At 37.5% G+C, this 23,313-nt stretch overlaps 1 protein-coding gene across 1 annotated transcript; it reads right to left on the bottom strand.

Annotated features, from left to right (window-relative positions):
• Window positions 1–1,256: 1,256 nt before the first annotated feature.
• LOC112165960 (TATA-binding protein-associated factor BTAF1) lies at window positions 1,257–22,472 on the bottom strand. Its single transcript, XM_024302684.2, has 28 exons — window positions 22,225–22,472; window positions 21,982–22,076; window positions 20,172–20,386; window positions 19,999–20,053; window positions 18,529–18,610; window positions 16,792–17,114; window positions 15,891–15,996; window positions 15,126–15,705; window positions 14,831–14,963; window positions 14,667–14,735; window positions 14,202–14,413; window positions 13,195–13,435; window positions 12,294–12,467; window positions 9,173–9,598; window positions 8,634–9,077; window positions 8,335–8,454; window positions 7,776–8,258; window positions 6,356–6,894; window positions 5,639–6,128; window positions 5,494–5,562; window positions 4,520–4,624; window positions 3,679–3,906; window positions 3,327–3,590; window positions 3,184–3,233; window positions 2,668–2,777; window positions 2,514–2,596; window positions 2,107–2,319; window positions 1,257–1,812 (listed from the first exon to the last, which is right to left on the bottom strand). The coding sequence occupies exons 1-28, from the start codon at window positions 22,274–22,276 to the stop codon at window positions 1,642–1,644; spliced, it is 6,132 nt and encodes a 2,043-aa protein (XP_024158452.1). The 5' UTR covers window positions 22,277–22,472; the 3' UTR covers window positions 1,257–1,641.
• Between the last annotated feature and the right edge of the window lie 841 nt (window positions 22,473–23,313).

Below are 23,313 nucleotides of genomic sequence, written 5' to 3'. Positions count from 1 at the left end.
CATCCATTCTGTAATTACACTTCTTCAAGTATACTGATCCGTCAGTCAAGTGTGTACGCATGGAAAAATCCATGCTCTTACTATCTTACACTCTTGACACTATATCCCTGAAAGTGAAAAGACACTGGAGCTTATATATACCAAGATGAAGGTTCTTAGCAAATTGATGTGTGCAAAAAAGGCTGCGCAAGGCTAAACTCATTTGATGAAAGTTCCCAAAGCTTGCAGCTAGATTATAGGATTAACAAGGAATGATGCAGATCAATCTTCTTCATCTTCTCATGCTTCATCCCCATCAGTTTTTTAAAAGAATGTTCGCCGATTAGAAGCTCCTAATACGGTTCGCTGATTCGAAGCTCTGAATACGGCATTGTATCGCATATCTTACATAGGCACATCGGCGATTCCGCTGCTACTTATCTCGATTCCTTTCTTTTTTTCAATTTCTTTTGGTACCTTCCTACAATCCTACCTAGCAATTCCTTGCTGGCGAGTTATGTTGATGTTTTGTATGGTTTTGGGATTTGGATTGTGTTGCATTAGAGCAACTCCAACAACTTCCCTATAATTTCTGTATTATAGGGAAGCAAAAGTCAAAGTTTTAGCCTCTCTTTTTTCTCCAACTCCAACAAATTTCCTATTTTACAACAATATCTCAAATCTCCATATTTTTCCTTAAAATTTTAGAGATTGTTGTAAATTTAGGGAATTTTGTTTTCTGTTTCCTCACTATCCCTAAAATGGGGATAGTTATAAGGAATCTGTTGAGCAAAAGAGCCTCATTTTTCCTTAAAATAGAGAAAAATCAAAATATGGGGAAGCTATTGGAGTTACTCTTAAGATCTGGTTTGGTGTTCATGAACTGGAAGCCGGCTTCTTGACTCTTGGTTGCAGCTTTTGTAACGTTTTTATGTCACGCAGTGGCTCGATTGTTGGCGGTGACAGCACGATCAATCTTCTCTTCTGTTGGGTTTGCATGTGGGCTGGTCGTCTGGTGGGCTTGTTTGTTGTTCAGTTTTTGTACTTCTAGGCCATTGCTGGGTCATCCTCTTTTTTTTTCGATAATAGATATAATGTACCACACAAACCCTCTACAACAACCACTACCCAAGATATCAAAATGAAAAGCTTGCCCATTATTGGCCTTTGTTTGTAAGTCTGTTTTTTCCTATCACCGCCCAAAAAGAGAAAGTTGAAAGGTTTTGACTCTTGCATAATCACATGGAATATTTTGTTCCTCTAGCGTCAACCAAAAATTGTCAAACATCAGCCAACAGCCTAAATGTGAGGTAAATATGTACAGATCTTACTCCCACGTTTGGAACCCATTATACAATTTCAAGTCACCTACTGATACAATGCATTGGAATTTATAAGAGACAATGGCTCATTTAAATTGGAAGAGAAGCTGATTGTATTTACAATATCCGAAATATACCCTCCAAAACTCAGTCAACTGTCACCCACCATTATCACTGAGCCAGGCTCAATCCTGGAACCACTCGGATCAATTTGCCCCCAAACACCTGAAAATAAAAAGGATTTGGGAGGACCAAAAGAAAAAAGGATGGCCTACAGTTACAATGTCAAAATTTTAGGTCCTGACTTGCTCCATATACACTGTACAGTGGAAAGCTGGCTTCAGCCATCAAGCTTTGCTAAGAACTGGCTAAGATTGTATTCTTCAGTGTATTGTGATTGATCCCACAGCTCTTCCAGCCCGCCAAGAATTGCTTTCAACCCCTTTCCAGCGCCCGTTAATTTCACATCTCCATCAAACTTTCCATCCGGATACTTGGATACAGAAGTTCCCTTCAAAACATAAACGTATAAAACTTGTCATATTCCTTCAGTCATCAGTGTTGAAAAAGACAAAGGAAAAACAAATATTCATACTACTCCTTTTCAAAGAAGAAAAGATGCCAAGTTTACAATTATCAAGGGAAGAGAATTAACAACAGACACAATATAATCTCATAGAAACCAATAGCATGCATAGTCAAAAATGTTGAATAAATACAACAGACACAATATAATTAATAACTCACAGAAACCATATAGATTCAACTGTATCACAAACGTGCAGAAGAGACCAGCCAGCAATACCTTCTTAGATGTTTCTGCTGTTGCAAAGAGATCAAGCAATTGGTCTGTATTCATTGTTTTCATACTAGCATTCTCTGCATTAATGACTGCATTAGCTACAGAGAGCTTAAACTTTTGCAGGCTCATAACTTTCTCTTCAAGAGTGCCACGCATAATCAGACGATGGACATTGACAACCTTTTTCTGACCTAATCTGTGTGCCCTGTCCATTGCCTGCAAGTTGAAGTCAAAAAAGCCAATGAAAAGGGTGGAACTGGAAAACATATAATAAACCTTTACCACCGTGTTGAGAGACCAAAGGAGAGAATATTTGTGAGATAAGATATTTGGAGACCATTTGTGAAGGTCATCTTAAAGATCTATGCTGAATACTAGACGTAGGGATTAAGACAGCACAAGACAGGTACCTGATGATCCCGCATTGGGTTCCAGTCGTGCTCCATGAAAACGAGTGTGTCAGCAGATGTCAGGTTCAAGCCCAGCCCACCAACTGCATAAAGTATAAACTTTAATAAAATCCTAACTGAATCTACTGTCTAGATAAACAATAAAGGAGCCCACCATGAGTTGTGAGAAGCAAGACATCAATTGTAGGATCTGAGTTGAAAGCTTTAACAATATCAAAACGTTTCTCAGGTTCAACTGACCCATCCAGCCGCAAGTAGGTGACACTGCTATCAAGAACCATTATACTGATTAATGTCAAATAACCATAATGCGACGTCTTATAAACTGTGTCAAAACATATGTGAAGCCAATTGCATAAGTTCACAAAACTAGGGAATGATCCTTTCAATTATGCCCATAGTACGTAATAATTTGTTCGTCACATGTACTCCTCAACCCTATAATTTCTGACATACTAAGTTACAAGTTTCATATTAAATTTTCTAACTGAATTCTGCTAAGTAACTAGAACTATAACTAAACCAGTTAAACTTAAGTGATCAACAAAATCATGAATTATGATTGCGATAGAAAACAGACTTTAATTGTATTGGTAGTTACATTACATTTATAATGCAATCCAGCAACCTATTTGCATCCAGTGTAACATAGAGGTATTAGGAAACTAACCTCTTCATATGAGCATGAAACAAGTCTCTTTCAATTAAGTCCAGAAATGCCTGCATAAGTGGCCAACCAAACATTATAGGCCTTGAAAGAAAGCTGTGCATAATTTCCTTAAAAAGAACTAGGCAAGCTTAAATGAACATTACTTTATGTTGAGCAAAAATCAAGACTCTGTGCTGCCCAACACCTACGGCACCTTCAGAACCAGAAGCGTCGACACCTATTCCACACTCTTCCAGAATCTCTTGAAGTGCAACCAGCTTGGGAGAGTGGTATGGCTTATGCAATTCCAAAATGATGTCAGAGACGCCAGGCAATGTCTCTGACAAAAGGAAATCAGTAGAGTCTGGAAGCTTATCACCAAGAACAAGCAATGGATGGCTACAAAGTTTAAGCAAGTACTGAAGTGCCTGAAACAAGATCATAACACACATTAAATCACAGGAACTGACGGAAGTAAAATAAAAATTCAATAAACAATTAAATGGAGAGAATTACCTGAAAAACGTGTGACGATGCTCGGGGTGAATCAGTACGCCCGCCTGTATCTGCAGACTCGTTTAGTTTCACCATACTTGATATCTCTTGTCTTACATGTGAACCAGAAAACTGTTCATACAATTTTAATTGTACAGGGCCCAAGTCACAGAATCTGTCCTGAATGATTTTCTCAGGAAGATCAGACAAGACTTCATCTTTTGTTCGACGAAGGAGGAAAGGCATGACCTATTTGATAGAACATGGAATTAGTCAGATATGTACAACAATGTCTACAAACTCGGTTAATTTTTTGGTAATCATTATTCACCAGAAAAGAACGTGAAAGAACACTAATTTGCTCTTGTTACATTCCCGGACTTGCAATGCACAGATAATTTTCATACATTCTAGTACTAGATTTGCTATAGCTGTGATCTTTTCTAATGAGAAAATGAACACTTATGTAATACAATAACCAGCACTGAAAGTTGATGCTATGACCTCTGAGCTAAGTGGGGAATTTTCTAAATACTGGCATGGATTTGGCAAACACAAACAAGGACGGTGCAAGTGGTGTCAGTAAGAGATGTAGGAGAGGCTCGTACTACACAGTTCTGAAAAGTAGCAGATGTAGGATGGTTTGGGTGGTGAATGGCCAATTTTGGGGTCCAGAAACTCCCAGTGTGAAAAAACCTAGGCAATTTCCACCTCTTGATGGATTACATAACATAGAAAAAAAATATATGTTCAAAACATCTCCAATATCAAAGCAAACAACAGAACATCCGGTTTGTTTTCAAGTCTATTATGAAGCATAAAGATAAAATTAAATAAAGAAAGTATCACAAAAATAGGAAACCTGCTTGTGCAACGCTTCCATAGCAAGTGCTCCTGCTTCAGCATCCTTGGCTGAGCATTTAGGATCCCTCGCTGCCACCAGTGGTTTTCCATAAGTGGCTTGGAACTGCAAAGTGACACCAAATCAAGAGTTACTAGGCAATTTTGCCTACTATTTCCGTGTGTGATTGTTACCAAAATGCAAAAGAAGAAATGAAATTAAAAAATTCTGAAGTCAAATCAAGTTTGTTGGGCTTAGTTCAAACCATGACAAATACTCCAATAGCCGCATTTTTAGTTAATGTAGTAGCTAGTGACTGTCATACGCACTTGCCAGAATTTATTTTTCTCCAGGGAAGGAATAACCAAAATAAGATGAGGTACAAGTACATCAAAGTAGAAATTACAAAAGTACTGTAATTGCGGCAGTTTTACACTCTTCTTGTTATCCTAGAGGACAAGAATTCATTATAGCTGGAATCCTTTATTTTTACATTGGACCTACGGTTTCAGCAGAAGTAATTTCTTACTTGAAATTTTAGGCTTTCATGCAATTGGTTAATTTATTTTTGGATTTTTTTTCTTGTTGTATATGGATTTGCTGTTTTTGTGGGTATACACAAGAAAAAATAATATTTCGTGTGAATATGGATAGGAATGCCCTTAATAAGGGAGAGTCTCTAATGAGAACTTTAAAATAAGGACTTCCATATCAACGGTTGGATGAGTGGTCCAAACTTTAGTTGAAATATTCTTTCCTCAACTTACAAGTCATCCAACGTTGATTTAAACATCCTCATGGTTTTAAAGGTCCACATTTGAACTGCACTCCCATTGATAATTCAACCCCAGCCAAACCTCAAGCCCAGACTTGTCTTTTAGCATTAATTGTTTATGTTTTCTTCTCTAGTTATACTATACTCTGCCCCCCCCCCCCCCCAACCAGATGTCATACATATCCAAGGAAAAATGAAATATTAAAAGAACAACACACACCTGTCTCTCTGTTCCAAGAAACCCGGGCATTAGGAAATCAAAAAGGGACCACAAATCCATGATGTTATTCTGCAAACACAGGTGACTTGTCAGCAAGATTTGAAAATAGTCAATTTTCTGGAAAGTTCAATCACCTGTGGCCAACCTGAATTGGTGTTCCACTCAGTATCAAGCGATTATGAGCTTTCAATTGCTTCACAGAAAGTGTTATTTTTGACTTCGCATTCTTGATGACATGTCCTTCATCTAAGATACAATAATTCCAGAGAAGCTTTCCAAGATAATCAATATCTTTCCGAACCACATCATATGATGTTATTATCACATTATGCTTATCAAACTTTTCTCGAAGACTGGAGCGATCTTGAACAGAACCAACATATTGGAGAGTAGATAAAACGGAACCATCAATGTACTTCTCTATCTCAAAGGCCCAGTGCGCAACAAGTGTTGATGGGCAAATAATTAAAGATGGTGGGATATTGCTATCATTTGAAGTGCGATGTTCAACTACGTCAGAAGCCACAATAGCAGATGCTTGAAGTGTCTTACCAAGACCCATATCATCGCACAAGATTCCATGAAGCTTAAAACGTTTTAAAAAAGCCAACCAATTTATACCTTCCTGTTGATACCTGGATCCAATAATGAGAGGTAAGTGTTTATTCCAAAATCTATATGGATTAAAGAGAATCTATATGGAACAAAGAGAATCTCCAGAAATGGGTTGACAAATCATACTTAAATGGAGGAGTGTAAGGCAGGAAACATAAGACAAGTGAATAAAGAATTTCAATGACAGAAACCCCCTAAATCCGCATGATAATGTTCTCAAAATTTTATCAGTATGTTAAAGCTATACCTCCTCAGGGTCACTTTGAGTTCAGTAGAAAGCTCGTAATCATCAATATGAGAGTTGTCAAGTAGTTGCTCTAGAAACTTTGCATCTTCTGCACTTCTGGAGAAATCTTCACTTAGCCCAACAGGTGGAGGGAGGCCACGAGCCAGGGGAAGAAGTGGTACAAGGGCAGCAAAACTGTGTGTCACACTCTGTCTGACAGACTGATCACAGTCACTCATACATCTTAGAAGAGGAACAACCAACAAAGGAGCATATGGAACCAACTCTACACCCAGTCCCTGAACAATCAAACTAATAAGCATGCCTGCACCTTGTCGAGCATTAACAGATGTCACATCCCCCAACATTGGGATGGCATTTTCAATTACAGCTCCCATCACAGGTATCGTCATGGACTTGGCCATGGAAGTGATGCATCTAGACGAAGCTAATCGAACAGCAACATGAGAATGCCGCACACAATTGAAGATGTATGGAAGCAGAGTGAGCAATTTTGGTTTTAAATCCTCATTTAGCATAGGAGCTATAGAACGTACCACCTACCATTCAAATTTAAATAATGAGATTAAAACAAGGTATCGAGTTTGCAGGTCCACAAATTTTGACAGTCTACTATATGTTAATCTCATTTTCCAATGTAGTAGACAAGGAGGAGGAAAAAGAAAGAATAAAAAACTAACTCTTATATAAAGTATGAACAGAAAGATATGAAGTCCTTTACTCAGTCTTTGCCCTAAAACAAGCTTTATTGTGTAATTTGACGGCCAAATGCATTTCAATGAACATAAAACCTTATCATCTAAGCATGTCACAAATTAAGAAGGAGCATTATTTAACCAGGGTAGTATGACACAAACAGCAAGCCTAGCAAGCTACCAAATAACAAGTTTATAGATATTGTTTAACCAAGAATAGCAGCCTAGTTAGCATTCCCAAAAGATATATTAGAATTTTGACAACAGTGAAGCAGGTCTACCCAAGTTCTCACATTGGGGATATAAAGATGATGGCCTTAAATTTCTTTCGTGCTACCTATATCAAAACCTCAGCCTGAGACCGAGCACTAATAACATTACCTATTTTACCTTTTTTTAATTGTTTTACCACAAAACTCTTCCTAAACGCAACTAAGAAACCTTAACTCCTTCATTCGGTACCCTAACTGGTCAAAAACTCCTGAGTCCCGACACTTCACTAGTGATCTGAATCCCGAGTTACATTCTCTAAATATTTGCAAACAAAAATACTGAATGATCACATGGAGGATACTTTTAACAAACACTGACAGTGACATTATTATATGCAAAAGCGTTGGTAATGAGGACCATAAAGCAAGATTTTTGCATACAAAAAATACTTTTTGAAAAGTCAACCATTGACTCTGGAAATAATAACCAGCAAAGTCAAGAAAGATCATAACCTGGATATTGTTTATCAAGAGCTGAGGATCCCTCACAGATTCCATAGCTTGTGTAATTATAATTTCATCTGCAGGACTGAGGGACTCGATACTACTAGGCTTAAGAACTTCCGTGAGGCAATCCCATAGTTTAGGAAGCTTATCAAATAATGAAGTGCCAAACTTCATACAGAGATGCCTCAATGCAAGCTCAGAACCTCGTCTGCTAATAAAGCCTTCAACCTTTGAACGGTCTTCACTACCAGCTACCATATGAACCTTTGTTTTCTGCTTGCTACTATTAGTCCCCAAAGAAAGAAGGTCTTGATCATCAAGAATATCTATGGAACAGAGGACTGCAGCTTGTGGTGTCTCACTAGGATCCATGCATGTTAAACTACAAATATTCTTAATTAACTTATCATTTGGGCTAGGCCTGCGAGAAATACAATCAGAGATAAGCTCTGCAAGTGCCTCAGCTGCCTTTTGTTGAAGAACTTCCTCCTTCAATAGAAATTTAAACTAGATTAGATTCAATAGGCATGCATCTGTATACTTGAGAAAGAATCAAGGACATTACCTGTTCTCTTTTGATGGAAGCCATTAAAGGCAAGATAATAGGATTTAGTCGTGCAGGAAGCTCTGACATCCAAACAACTGAAGCCGCAACCAGGGAGGAAACAGCAACGTGCAGATTGCTCTGTAGATTGTTCCACCAAGCAACAATTAGAGATAAGGAATTCACACGCATACAAATGATAACAATGATTCTCAGTTAAAGATTCTATATTAAAATACACTTGGATCGTTTGGCATAGAACATCAAGCACTTAATTACAGCATTATATCAAGAATCTGTTGTTTGTATCTCAGACATACCTGAACACATTTTAAATATCCTGATGTTGTCAAAAGCTGTTGCTTTGCTGACTCTATACCATCAAAGATATGCCTTTCCAAAGAATCGTTCCCCACATTATCATTAGACAACATTGGAAGTTTTGATGCAAAATTAATCGCATCGTCCACGCTCAAGCTTTCCAAATGAATTTTATTAGTGGACAAGAAGCTCTCAAACATACCCGATGACTCAACAGTATGTAACAACTGACTAGCCTGATCACGCATCTTACTATATGTTTTCGAAAGCTCAGTGTAAGGAAGGAGTGAATCTTTTGTAGGAAAAGCAGGGTCAGAAGAAGCTAACAAATCCAACAACCAATTTTTGATATGGTTCGGAAAACCTGGCATAACTCCAGCAATGTCAAATACACCCTTACTTTTAATCTCTTTGAACCAAGAAATAAGAACCATAGATGCTACCTGAATGAATACGAATGATTAGATTTATACCAAGAAAGAGTTAGAAGGGATGATAACAAAAATTTGGGAGTTAAAAACTTTAAATCAAACAGTACCTGCCGCTGGACACCAGATAAAGACGTAAGGGCATTTGTCAGCGGGTCGATTACATACTGTATCGAGCCTTCCTGTAATCTAGAAGCAAAAACTCCCAATGCTGCCGCTGTAACCACTCTGGTATGAGTTACTGACAATTCAACATCTGCACCAACAATTATCTGGACATTATTGGTTAAAGCATCTCCAGCTTTTTCCTGTGAAATGGACCCCTTTGCAGATTCCAAGCCAATGTTTCCACAAGACTCATTTTCAAGCTTAACAGCTCTCATTTTAGCTGCTGCTTTAAAATGACTCTTTCGAGGAAGAGTAACAGGCCAAAACATCTTTGCTGAATCTAATGCTGAACCATATGAAGTAGTTGCAAGTTCTATCCAAGAAGACATATATGACCTTGCAGCAATTTCCAAATCCCCTACTGGACACTGGTGCGAAGAGATATAAAGGCAAGGAAAAAGTTAGCAGAATTGTGACAAATAAGCAGCAGTGAAAGGTTACCAACAAAATAGGAATAAATTCAATCTTTATGCGCCTAGAGTGTAAGATGCATAAACAGATCATATTATAAAAGGGGCAGAGTTATAAATAATATCTGTAATTTAGGGTTACAATATGAAAGATACAAGAAACAGTGGACAAGAAATCCACAAAGGAACCGAGATTACACGGCAAGACTCCTAACCAAAAAACAAGCAACCCAACTAGGAAACACATTCCACAGGGTCATAATCAATCTTGCCCAGCAGTTTCAAGATGTCTAATTATGGTCCTTATGGTTCCAAAAACCTGTTCATACAAATACAAACTACATCAAACTTCCTCTAAAAAGGGATTAAAGTTATCTTCCCCATCTTGAAACATGTTGACTTTCCAAAGTCACTGTCTTTCTCTTCCTCCTCAACAGGTACACCGTCATCACCGTGAATGACGGACACAAACTGGAGATAAACCCTTACCTAAGCTTGGGTCGTCCTTAGTCTTCCAGTAGTGCCTTCAACAGAGAATGATTCCCCCCACAGTATCACCCCAGAAGAGAGATTTTAGTAGCACAACACCAATAAAGAATCCTGAAATATGTATATCAATTGTGCCTCGCCAATGCAATGGGGAAGAAAAGTTTGATCCTGACCCAAACCCCTTCAATTTTCAGATTGTGGTTCTTTGATGTATCAGTAGCAGTCCAAACAGGTGTCATAAGCCCATTGAGACATGCAAATGGTTGCAAAATCCAAGGGGCAATATTGTTTTCATGGATTTGCCGTTGTAGTCACGGACTGTGAATGATCAATTGGGGCTGATCAGAGATCAAAGAACAGAGGTGACGCAAGGTGAGACCGTGAGACCATTCTCTTCCATTAATGTGAGCTTTTTGGGTCAACATAGAAGAAAGGATGATCTAGGTGTTTCAAGACTGAAGACAATTTTGTCCCTCTTTTGAAAGAAGGATTGATGATTTGGAGTTTGGTTCAAAATAAACTAACTTTCCAAACCATGGGACCAAAATTAGACATTTTGAAACACATGAGAAAGATTGCATGTTGATACTTGTTAGATTTAAGAGAGAAGAACAGAGAGAGATAGAGGAGATGAACAAAGGAATACGGCTGTAAACTATCCAAAGCAAATCTTCTAATTCTTATTAACAACACAGTTTATATACAACCCTAAATCCTATGGAATACCTAAACTGCCCCAAGTTATATTACATTATTTCTCTGACACCCTCCCTCAAACTCAAGTTGCATACAACTGAGTTTGCAAGGAAAGATCAGAGCAAATATAAGTAAAACATAACTAAACCAACAACAACAGAATAGTACTGCAAACTAAGATCGATAAACATAAAAGCTAATGTCGACTAGCGGATGCTGACTGATGCAGAAAGGAGGAGACGACTGCTGACTATGCTGCCGAAGGACACGGCTGTCGACTATGTCGAACTGACATCGAATAGAGAGACTGATACAGAAAAAGGCTGCGGACTGATTGATACCAAAACTCAGCCTGCTGATTAACTGATTGCTGAAAAAAGCAAACAGAACAAAGAAGGGAAGGAAGCGATCTGAACGAAGAAGCAATTGACTAAGGAAGAGACTTAGCGGAAGCAAAGGAAGCGATCAGAAGAAGAAAGGGCCTGACGGAGCAAGGCAGCTGAACAATGAAAAGATACGAAACATATACCGCGATCAATCGCACATCATAACAAACTAAAAACTATCAGTTCCAATACGACCCGTGTGTGTACAGAGAAGGGATTCCATACACCCACGAGGGGATGACAATTTCAGATGGATCAAGATAGCTCTGACAGAATGATAGATTTTAAGAGAGAAGAACAGAGAAAGAGAGAGGAAATGAACAGAGGAATGCAGCTGTAAGCTATCCAAAAGAAATATACTAATTCTCGTTAACAACACGGTATATAACTACATGTACAACCCTAAATCCTATGGAATACCTAAACTACCCTAAGCTAACAAGTATGACCCCAAACAACAGGGACCATTTGTAACTTTTTCCCTTATGAAAAACTCCAAATTTAAGTGACATTTGTTCTTCAAGCAAAACTATAAGAGAGCAGAGGTAATAAAATACAGTTATTACAACCCTGAATGCCTACCACTGAATTTCAGCTCATCACTGTTAAAGAAGAAGATAAAAAAATTAAAAAATTAAAAATAATAAAAAACTGAGGATATCATACTTAAATACAATGATGGGAATGCATGTCTTTGTCAAACCCAAAACTCCACAAATCAGTAGTTCTTAAGAACCTTCCGAAAATTTTAGTTGGGGGAAGATGCTCCACTTGCAGCAATTAAAAAGGATACTTTGATACAGAAATACATCAATGCAGAGATGTGGAATGACATTTATTGAGTAAATTGTCATTCCAAAAATGTACAGACTATTGTGCGTTTCCACAAAAGAAAAAAAAAGAAAAAAACAATAAAACAATTAAAAAAAACAAAAAATAAAAGTTCCAAAACAGTCACACTAATGTCAGACCACATCACATCCTCTAATCTTTTAGAGAGAGAGAAGCATATAATATAAAACCCCAAAAAATATAAACGAAAAGGAAATCTACTCATCATGAACAAATATTAAAAAGGAAACCTGAACAAGGAGCCTCCAAACCCTCTCCGAATGTTTCAAAATTTCATCATTTGATTCAAGCAGCAAATTCTGAAAAACAATCCTGAGAGTGTCGCCCAGGATAAAGGAAGGCCAAAACGAAGTACTCGAAGGCTCAGAAATGTTCCTTCTGTATCCTGCTTCAAGCAGTCTCTCCTGCAAATGAAAATGCATGGCAAGAGAATTGACTGTAAATGGACATATACTTGCCACACACACACACACACACACAAAAAAAACATATTTACTAATATACTTGAGAATATCTGGAATCCTACGCTGAATCACACACTTCATACGTCATGCATAATATTTTTATTTAAAAGAAGAAAGAATTATCGAAACAACAAAAAAATATTACCCGATATTAGCACACTAAAATTAGATAGAACAAAAACTGGGCATACCTAAGTGAAGACCGAAGACCCATACTTGTGGGGGGACATCACTGTGGTACTCTCAGTGGTTTTAGTGTTAGAACAGTTTTATGATAGAAATGAAGTATGTCATACTATAATTAATGGGAATAGGCAGTGTCAAACTAGATCTGATCAGTTTCTCATTATTTCTAGGAGACTAATATTGGTGAGACTTGCACAGCCATTAGGGATGCCCTCAAGTGGAGTGGGTAAAACTGAGTATGTTTACATATTTCATCATAAGCATGCTTTCCCAACTTGACTGACAGTAATGAACAGATTTATAGAAATTGCAATTTGGGGCTTCTTGTTTTGCTCCTCTAGATATAAGATTGATCCTGTATTTTTCTTTTTATAGGAAACAAAATCAAAGCATTGAAAAAAGCAATAGTCGAATAGACTATACAAAACAGATACTAGACAATTGTGCAAACACAGCAATAACGGAGCCTAAATAAGTTTACCAAAGTGCGGATAGCTGAATAACGGACTGATGTTATACTATGCCTCATAAAAGGCCACAACCGTGGTGCCAGCGTAGATAGCATGAAAGGATTATCCTGTGAAATTATTCCTTCTCTAGCATCATCTATGCGACCCAGTTCATTTAAGTCAAACTCCAGGTTCTCTTTCAACGATAATGGCTCAAAAATCTTTGGGATCATCTCTTCTTGGGAGTAGATTTCTGCCAGGAGATTCATTACACTGCAAAGAAACAAAACTGTTAACAGAACACCAGTCTCCAAAATACAAATTTCTTTATATTTAGCTGTTAACAAAGCTATTTTGCCTCAACAAATATAATATATATATATATATATATAAGTGGGAGGAACCTAAACATGATACCAATGGAATCAATCAATTAATGCAGTGGAGGCAGCTTTATTTATCAGAGCGTATACATTTGTTAAGAAAAGTGGCCACTCTTTAAAGAAGCAAAGCAATTCAATCTTTCATATGTTAATAACCTTTCTAACATATTCAAACAGGTATAACCCCTCTGATTCCCATCCACTAAAAATTTAAAACTCAACTCTATGATTTGATTTCTCAGGCAATCAAATTATGATCCCTCACCCACCTGCTGAGAACATCAGCTCCAGGTATAATAATGAAATGGGATGTGGATTCCCTTTCCTAAAACCTTTTTAGCACCACACCTTGCCCTACCCTGTAGAGACTAGATACTCAAAAATGACCTATAAGAGCATATCAAAACAAAATTGATGTGTGCTTCATCAACACTATGTCCACATCTGTATGCATAAGGTTTATAGCTCTTTAAGATGCAATAAATTTAGCTTCAAAAGAAGACTGTGCTGTTTCTAGGACCCTCAAAATACTCATGAAAAAGGGAGAGGGGGATTCTGTTAAAAAAAATGCATGATTAGTTTATAGAATACAATCCATTAAGAAGTTAACACTGCAAAGAAGAATAGGAAAAGAGACTATGGACAAGGAAAAGTACCTGCTAGTGGATGGACTTAAATCATCCAAATCAAGTAATATATCCCAAAGAAGCATCACCACAGAATGCAATGTTTGACCCTTCAATGCAACAATAGCAGATGCAGTAGGTATTAAGGCATCTGCAGCTACTGCTCGAACATCATCATCAGGGTCCTCTAGGCCAGCTTTACAAGCAGGGAGAACCCTATCAAGTAAGTTATGAAGCATTTCCTGGTATCATGAAAATTAAATAAGTGAAACATTAGGTAGTACCCATGTACTTCAAGAAATGTATGCACCTGAAAAGCAAGTATAAAATTATGAAATGTGCTCAACTAGAATCTCAGTAATGCAAGACCAACCACCAAAACAAAAAAGAGACAAATTTGTTGCAAGTATGATAGGACATGCAAAGTTGATTCGTGGTTATGTGCTTACTAATGTTCTTTCACTGCAGTTTTATTTATTCAAACCTATTATATACCTGCCGGACGGCCACCAGATACTTAATACCCAAAAGGCTTCCATGACGAATTTCCCATTCTGGTCTACACTGAACAAATAGGAATATCAGAAGCACAAAAAAACACAGCACATAAGTTCCAACCAAGTACAACAAGTATAACAAACCAAAAGCATAGCAACTACCTGCATCTTCAACAAGATATTTAATGTTTCATGAACAAATGTTGGATGCATGTACTTGAACACAACACCCAATGCTTGTGCACAGGTTTCACGTACGGGAGCAACTACCTGATCAGAGACATAATCTCCAAAACTGCAATCATATCATAAGTAATGTTATTAAGATAAGGAAGCACTCATTTTCATACTTGAAATCACAGTACAAAAAGGAATCTTTATTTAAGAAAAATAATATATCAATACGAGATCAGGCCCAAAGTTAGGGAAAAAAACTGCAACCTTGAAAAAAACATACCGGTCTAGCGACAATACACACAGGAAACGAATCGCACAATCTTGAAGAAATTCACAATTTTTAAGCCATGAATGCCTAACCAGTTTAACCAAGTTCATCAGCTCGTTATTTTCAGTTAGACTTCTCAGCATATCCATTTTCTGAGAGGATGCCTCACACTTCAACTCAGTTGTACTGACCGGTTGCTCACATGGATACAATTCAGGCTCCACCTTTAGAGAGCTGACACAAAGTTGACCATTAACTTGCTCAGAAGGCAAATTACACCCACCATCTTCAACCTGCATACTGATATCAACATTCCCATCCTTGCTGGCAGAGACCATTGTTTCCAAAAGTGGACACGAAACATCTTCAAACTTCGGTTTTTTCACCATTGTTTTAGATTCATCAATTGGAACTTGCAAATTCAAATCAATCTCTCTGCTTCTCTTCATTGTCTGTGATGTCCATTTACTTTCTAAATCAACAAACAGTGCATCATCTAGGCTCAAGTCAGGCATAAATACTCCGGCAGAAGCACCCTGATGGGTTAAAATTTCCCTCAAAGCCATCACACCACCATGGCGTACTTCCCAAACTAAGAAAAGATTAAAATAATAGAATTTAAAAAATAAAAATAAAAACTTGTAAGAGAGACTATCACTGAAGTGCAATTCTAGCATATAAAACAAAATAAGAAATTAAAAATTACATCAATCAGGCAGCTTATGGACCCATTACTTTCCAGAGGAGAATAATATCAATATAACTACAGTAGCCAACCTGGATCAAACATGTCTAGGATGAGTTGCTCAACAAAACTATGAAAAGGCCACCGCCCCTCTCCATCTTGTTCAAAGTTTTCTTCTTGATCAAATTCCATAAATTCCTGTATAATTAATCAACATTATAATGCAGAAACCTATATCCGGGCACAGAAAAAGCAAACGAGAAGAAAGTAATCAAAGTAAATCAGAAACTGATCATTGAATCCATATGTAACAGAATATCGTTCGTAGCATGTAGAAATCAACCTGTAGAAGTCTATGGGACATTAGTATAAAGCACCAAACACACTGCAAATACACGCTAGCTATTGAAACATGAATGTAAGAATTTGATCATGAGAACCAAAACAGTTATCCACAATGCAATATATAAGTACATAATTATCTCTCCCCTATATTTTTTGTTCTTTAATTTAACCCTTTACTCATATTCTTCATGATCCTATTTTCCATGAACAAGAAAGGTTAGTACTTTCTAATTCAAAAAGATATAATAATAGTTGAAGCTTGTTTCCAATTTATATATCTTCCAAGCTTTTCAAATTCAATACAGTTGGAGTTTACTTCAATTCATGTAAGAAAGAAAAAGGAAAAGATGTAGAACTTTTAAGCTTCAGAACAAGTGACCTATCCTCTTAACACTGCATGCAAAAACTAAAACTACTTGTCCCTCAATTCCCCTAAAATATAAATATCAAGGAATAGAGCAATATACAATAACAAAGATATATCAAAATCTTCAAAGCATTTCATTACTACCAACAAAGAAGCCTGTGTGAAATAGCATTTTAATTTCTTACAAAAACAAAATAGCTATAGCTTATAAGTTTAGGAAACATTTAAATCAGCTAGCACAGGCCACCTCCAAAACATTAATAAAATCAACAGTCCACTACCTTATTAGTGCCAAATGAATCAGGACATGAGCCCTTTGGTGTGGTCATACTTTGAGCACAGGCCACCTCCATATCCCCATCCTCAGACCACCCCTTGGATTGGTCTTTTGAATTGATTTTTGCTTTTCGTTTTAGAAGATTCAATTCCCTTGGACTTGGCCTTTTAGATAAAACACTAGGAACCATATTTGCAACCAACTGCTGAATATTACGTGAGGTATAAACTCTCGAATTAATCCCGTTTCCATGGGAGTTGTGCAAAATTAGGTCTTCATCTCTTATCATATCATTCATATCCATGAACTGCTCACATATATCCAAACCTGAATAATGAACAGTAAGATTACTGAAGAACCTGGAGAATGAACTACAAGTTATTAGGACATAATTATTTCTTTTGGTGTCTGCTTACCATGCTTGTTTCACCTGATACTAATATTAATTTCCACATTTGTATCAATTAATTATTTTTATTTTAATGTATTAGAAAGAAAACAACAATCAAAATGGAACAGCACTAATAAAATAAAACTCTCAAACAAGCACCAACCAGAAGACCAGAACCACCTACACTACCTAGAGAGTTTGATACTGGGATCAGTTAATCTTCAAAGCATAACACAATAGATTCTTCCTATATTTGTTTTCAAGTGTAAATAAATACTTCAGATTAATAAATAATTAAATATAATCAAATTTTATCCAGTTCCACAAAAAGATTTTGGTCTTCTCTTGCTTTCTGTTTTTTTTTTTTTATCCCAATATTCACGAAACCAGCTACTCAAGTGCAGTTTTGAGCATAGGTGTTGATCCAGGGAATTAATGCAGAAGATAAAAAGAAACCTATGCTTGTTTATCTCTATATTGACGTGCAAATCTGGGTCAGGCTTTTGCAATCTTGGCCAAGAAATTTTTGTTCTTTGTTGGTGTGGCAGCTAAGATGAAGCCATATGTTAGTTCTACTGCCGGTCGTAGAAAATCTACCATATTGTTATCTTGGTCTAAACCTCCTGACCACTACTTTAAACTTAATGTTGATGGAGCTACAGGACAAAATGGACATATTGGAGCAGGAGGGGTTTTGAGGGATCACAATGGTACTTGGATTTCTGGCTTTGCTGCTAGTCTTGGTATTGGATCTGTTTTATAAGCAGAGGCTTGGGGGCTCTTACTTGGTCTCCAATTGGCTAGTAAAAATCATTGCCAGCATCTTATTGTTGAATGTGACTCTTGAGGTGTTAGTGAATCTAATCAACAATGGGGTTAATGACCTGCATCCTCTTAGGTCAGTTCTATGCAGCTGTCAATTTTTGCAAGGACAGTTCTTGAGTTGTGACATTCGACATGTTTATCGGGAAATAAACTTGGTTGCGGATTTGCTTTCTAAAGATGGTGTTGGTGCTGATCTTGGAGTGCATTTCATGGAGCAACCTCCTCCGCAAGTTGTCAATGACTTGCTTGATGATTTGTGTGCAAGTCCTAGATCTAGGACTGTAATTTGTGATCTTTAGTTGTTGTTTTTTTTTTTTGGGCCTTTTGGCCCCCATCTATCCAAAAAAAAAAAAGCTAAGATGAAGCCACTACTCTTTCAAATGTGCAGTCATCTTTTTGAAAGAAAAAGAACGAACAGTGGGGAAGGATTCACTACAACAGACCAACATAAGTCCTAAAGTACAATATCAATTGGAGACAACCAATCATATTATTCATGAAAGAAAAAAGAAAAAAGTTACATACCTAAACGACGTCGAAGTGTTTGTTTCTGTCGAGCCAATCTCTCTCTTGGGTTCTTTGTATTATCATTTGCAATATCATACTCCTGAATCAAAAAAATGAAATGAGAATTCCTAAACTGAATTCATCCATTATAAGAAACACAATCAATATTCAAAACCAGCATACTGAATAGCCACAGAAGCAACTAATACCAAATTGGGCAACCCTTGGCACAAACAGTACTTCAAAGAATTCTATCTTCTCCTTTTTTTTTCTTTTTCTTTTTCTTTTTTTGGGGGGAGGGGGTGTGGAGAAGTAAACCGTTTAAGATAGAACCGGCATCTTCAAGCTATAAGTCCACCAAAAAGTAGCATTGTCCCCATAAATGAAATCCAAATTAAATAATATCTACACTGACATCTCACATTTACTACAGAGTATCAACATTTTCACAATTTTGTTTTCTTTTTTTTATCAGGAACACAAAGTGTACTAACATGAGGAAAGTGAGGCAACACATAATATACAACATTCTCCTAATTTAGTATTGGTAAACTGAGTGGTCAGATCAAACCATAATTATTTTTGTAAATTCAAAAAAGGATACATAGGAAAGGTGCAGTTTATGCAAAGCTCAAGGGGAAAGTGCGGATCATGTCTTCGTGCATTGTGAAGTGGCTAATTTCTTATGGAAAAAATTATTTAGGGAGGCAAGAGTGGACTGGACAACTCCATTAGAGAGAAGTGACTTGGTAAGAGAAAACCCTATAGCTTTTGGTAAAGGGAAAAAGGCCAGAACCCTTTGGGGTTGTGGGGTGCTAGCTGTAGTTTGGGTGATCTGGATGGAAAGAAATAAAAGATTATTTGAAAACTATGGAGGGGTGGAGAGGGAAGACCTGTGGGAGAGAGTCAAGTTCTAGGCATCCTTATGGGTTTCTATTTCTAAGGAATTCAAGGATTATGATCTTTCTTCTATTATTCTTAACTGGCAAGCAGCTGTAGTATAAGCCCCTAAGCCTTGATTAGTATTATTAGACGAGATGCCAGGCCTATAGCCCTAGTTGCCTCTTTAGATCTTTAAAGCGGACTCCTTGTCCGTCTCCCTGTAACTTGATTTTTGCTTTCTCAATAATAAGCTGTTTCTTCTCCAAAAAAAAAAACCAGAGTTTAACACCAAACCAGTCTTTTTTTGAAATATTTCTGGATCCCTATGTTATAATCGAATCTTCTGTTTTTTTAAAAACTACTACCTTCATTCAAGAAAAGATTTTTCTTAAAATGTGGCAGATAACAAAGTTAGTTGGTTCGACTTGTTTATTAATGGATCAGCCTAGTTTTGTGTTGCCCAATCTTCTCTTTTTGTAAATCTAGAAATTTGAAGAGATATTAACAAATTCACAGAGCAATACTGCCTACTTGGAAGAGGAAAGAAAAATACCTTTCACATAGGTTGCAATTTTCTTGACATAAATAAAGTAGACATTACATTACCTGTCCTCGAGATGCCAAAAGCGCACCAAACTCCAAAACCTTGCTGAGATCAAAGCTGTTGTAGTTGACAAAACACAAAATTTGATAAATTAATGCCTCCAACAACATGTATTCAGAAGCAAAAATCAAAAGTCATCTCTAAGACTTAGTATAAAAGCACAAATAAAACTCACCTTCTGAACGACGTGCCTGCAATGTTAGAATCAAACATAGGTAAAGCAACCATGTCTTCAACAGCACCAGAAATCCCAGCATCACACATTTTCGATTGAATGCAAGCAAAGAGTTCATTTACAGAGCTATGCTTAACATTCTCAGCAATTGCCCCAATTGCATGAGCAGCAGCAACCCTTGTGTCCCAGTTTCTGCTACGAAGATATTGTGAAACCTGATCACAACAAGGAACTAAAGTTAACACCACAGAAGATACTGAAACAGGAACAGCGAAGAAACAAAGACTTAAGCTTACAACAGAAAATGACATTAAAATGATATCAATTTTTTCATGCAATTAGGTATTAGGATGGCAATTGCACATTGTTTGCCTTAGATAGTCAACAATTACCTTGTGTAATGATGTAGCTACAAAAATAACAGGGCATTAGTTTCATTGAAAAAGGTTTCCCATAATAACGTAATAGGGGAAGAATCTGTGGATCCTGTCTTTCTTCACTGTCCAAGTGCTACGAGCCTGTGGTTAAATAATTTGGAGAGGTGAATGTTAGCAGGTGTTTTCAAGCCAGGCATAACAGTTTTGAAGGTTGGACTGGTCAAGAGCGTTTATGGGATAGAGTAAAGCTTTAGACTTCCCTATAGTCACTTCTGAGTATTTATGGAGTAGAAGGCTGCAGCCCACGGATGTGTCTAGAAACTAAAATTTATTATGTACTAGTTAGTTTGCCTGTTTTTCTTTGCTTTGTTTTGTCAGGTGGAGCTTCAGATCCCTGAGGTATCTTTTTGTGACACTTATAATCTTTATTCAAACAAAATAACAACGCAATGCTTTCTTGCAGGCATTTAATTACAATCAGCTGACTTTCAAGGAATTAAAACAAAGCTGGTTTCAGAAGTGGCTGATAGGTATATAGTTACATAAGGAATAAAAGACAAGAGCAGCCAATAGCTAATATCATCAGATATTAGCACAAGTAAAATATAATTTGAAGGCAACAAACAACAAACCAAACTTCTACTAGCAGGCCTATCTATCAAAATGGGGAAGAAAAAAAAAAGGTCAAAAAAAAGGTCCAAAAAAGGATTAAAAAAAGGTCCCCCAAAAAAGCATAACATTACTAATCTGGAGATTGAATCGGATTCTGCTGTGCTGATTCAACTTATGCAAAATTCTGACAATTCTCTGCATCCCCTTGGTTCTATGCTTGCTGGCTGTGATCTAATGATGGCTAAGTTTCAGAATGTCAAGCTGACACACATCTTTAGAGAATGTAACATGACTGCTGACGCCCTTGCCAAGAATAGCATTTTTCATGAACCTGGATTGGTCACTTTTGACAATCCCCCTGCTCATGCTGCACAAACTTTCTTGGGTGATTTGTCTGATGTAACTAGAGCTAGGAGGACTGGTTTTTGTTCCAGTTCTTAGTTTCTTTTTTTGCTTCTGTTTGGGCCTTTTAGGTCCTGCTTGTAACCAAAAAAAAGAGGCCCCCCAAAAAAAAAAAGGCCTGCATCTGGTCTTGATTTATCAAGTCTTGAGCATGAGGAAGTAATATGGCTTCTTTCTTGCATTTTTGGGAAATTCCCACATTGGAAAGGAGACGCACTAGATAAGGATTACAAGTGGTTGGATTATGTCTAATAGTACCAAGGCCACATACATACGAAATGAAGTCATTAGAAGGCTGAATATGAAAGACATCACATACTTCACTCTGAAAGCCTAGAGAGGCCCACATCAATATCTTGTTCAAGGCATCAGAGATGCAGAATAAGCAGAATGCGACTACAGGGAAAGAATTGTTATACCTTTTTTAAGAGAGAGGTCAAGTCCTGAGGATGTGATTTGGCAATATCCCCAATCTGCCGAGCAGCTGTAAATCTGGTTGCTTGGGTCGAACCAGCTATTAGAATCGGGTTAAAGAAAATTTCAATTCAAATATCATTCGGGAAGATTGTGACGAGGGGTAACTAAGTTAATTGCATTTTGAAATAAAAATTGATAGAGTAGAGAAAATCAATAAGAAAGAAAAGGACAAGGTTGAAGGATACTGTCCAAGAGAGTGAGCAAGCGATGGAGACGCGAGGACTGCTGCTGGGCCATAATTGATCATCACACCTCTTTCTTTCTCTTTTCCTTTCTTGTGGCGCCAATACGATACGCCAAGTACCAGTATCAGTAGTACTCTTGTCCGCGGCCGCGGTCAATCACGAGCCCCTTCACAGCACTTGGACGAGACAGAAATTAGAGGACAATTTCCTTCTTCTTTTTTCAGTACAGGCACCGGGATTCAAATATCTTCTGCAAAAATTCGCACAAAATCGATAAGATTTCCCACAAAATTGAAACTAAGTAGGCTAAGTGCCAAAAGCGTAGATCAAAATTCTACTCAGAGAAAGCACCGGCGACATGACTTGCCTGAATAGGTGCAAGATAAGGCAACCTACTGTGTCTCCTTCCTGGTTTCTGGGCTTCCTTCTTTTCTTCGCCTCCCCGTTGCGAGTTGCGACTGCTATGGAAAAGAAATATAATAAAAATTCCTCTGGCTTAAACAAGACACGAGTGCTGACCAAGTGGATTGCCGAAGAAAAACTCCCCGTGTATGGGCTTTAATAGTCCGTTATATGTTGGGCCACCATACATAAGATTTGATAGGATAAGGGCGCACAAAAGGCCCAAAGAAACAACCCAAAAAACACAGTATGGTTATTACAACAGCCCTGTTCCCTGGTCAGCTGCTGACCAGGGATGATTTGGTCACTCAGACCAGGGATGATTTGGTCACTCACCGTCTTATTTCAATCAGACAGTTGACAGGTAAGTGATGAGATTTGAGATGAGACCTATCAACCGTCCGATTGAAATCGGACGGTGAGTGACCAAATCATCCCTGGTCAGCAGCTGACCAGGGGAACGAGTCTAGTTATTACAAAATTTCCCTTCCCCTCCCCCCCCCCCCCCCCCCCCCCCCCCGGTGCCACCCATCTCTGATTTTAATTAGACCAACTAAGCAACAGATCACGATCTACCGACAACTTCTCTAAAGACATGATCCACGCACTCTGAGAACTTAGCTTGCAAGAGTAAGGCTTAGTTTGGTATTGTTGTGAGAACAATTAAAAACTCAACTGTAAAAATAA

This window comes from Rosa chinensis, chromosome 5 (genome assembly GCF_002994745.2).
Source record: "Rosa chinensis cultivar Old Blush chromosome 5, RchiOBHm-V2, whole genome shotgun sequence".
Classification (NCBI taxonomy): Eukaryota; Viridiplantae; Streptophyta; class Magnoliopsida; order Rosales; family Rosaceae; genus Rosa; species Rosa chinensis.
The sequence above is the reverse complement of the archived record's forward strand: the minus strand, read 5'-3'. Positions and strand labels throughout refer to the sequence as shown.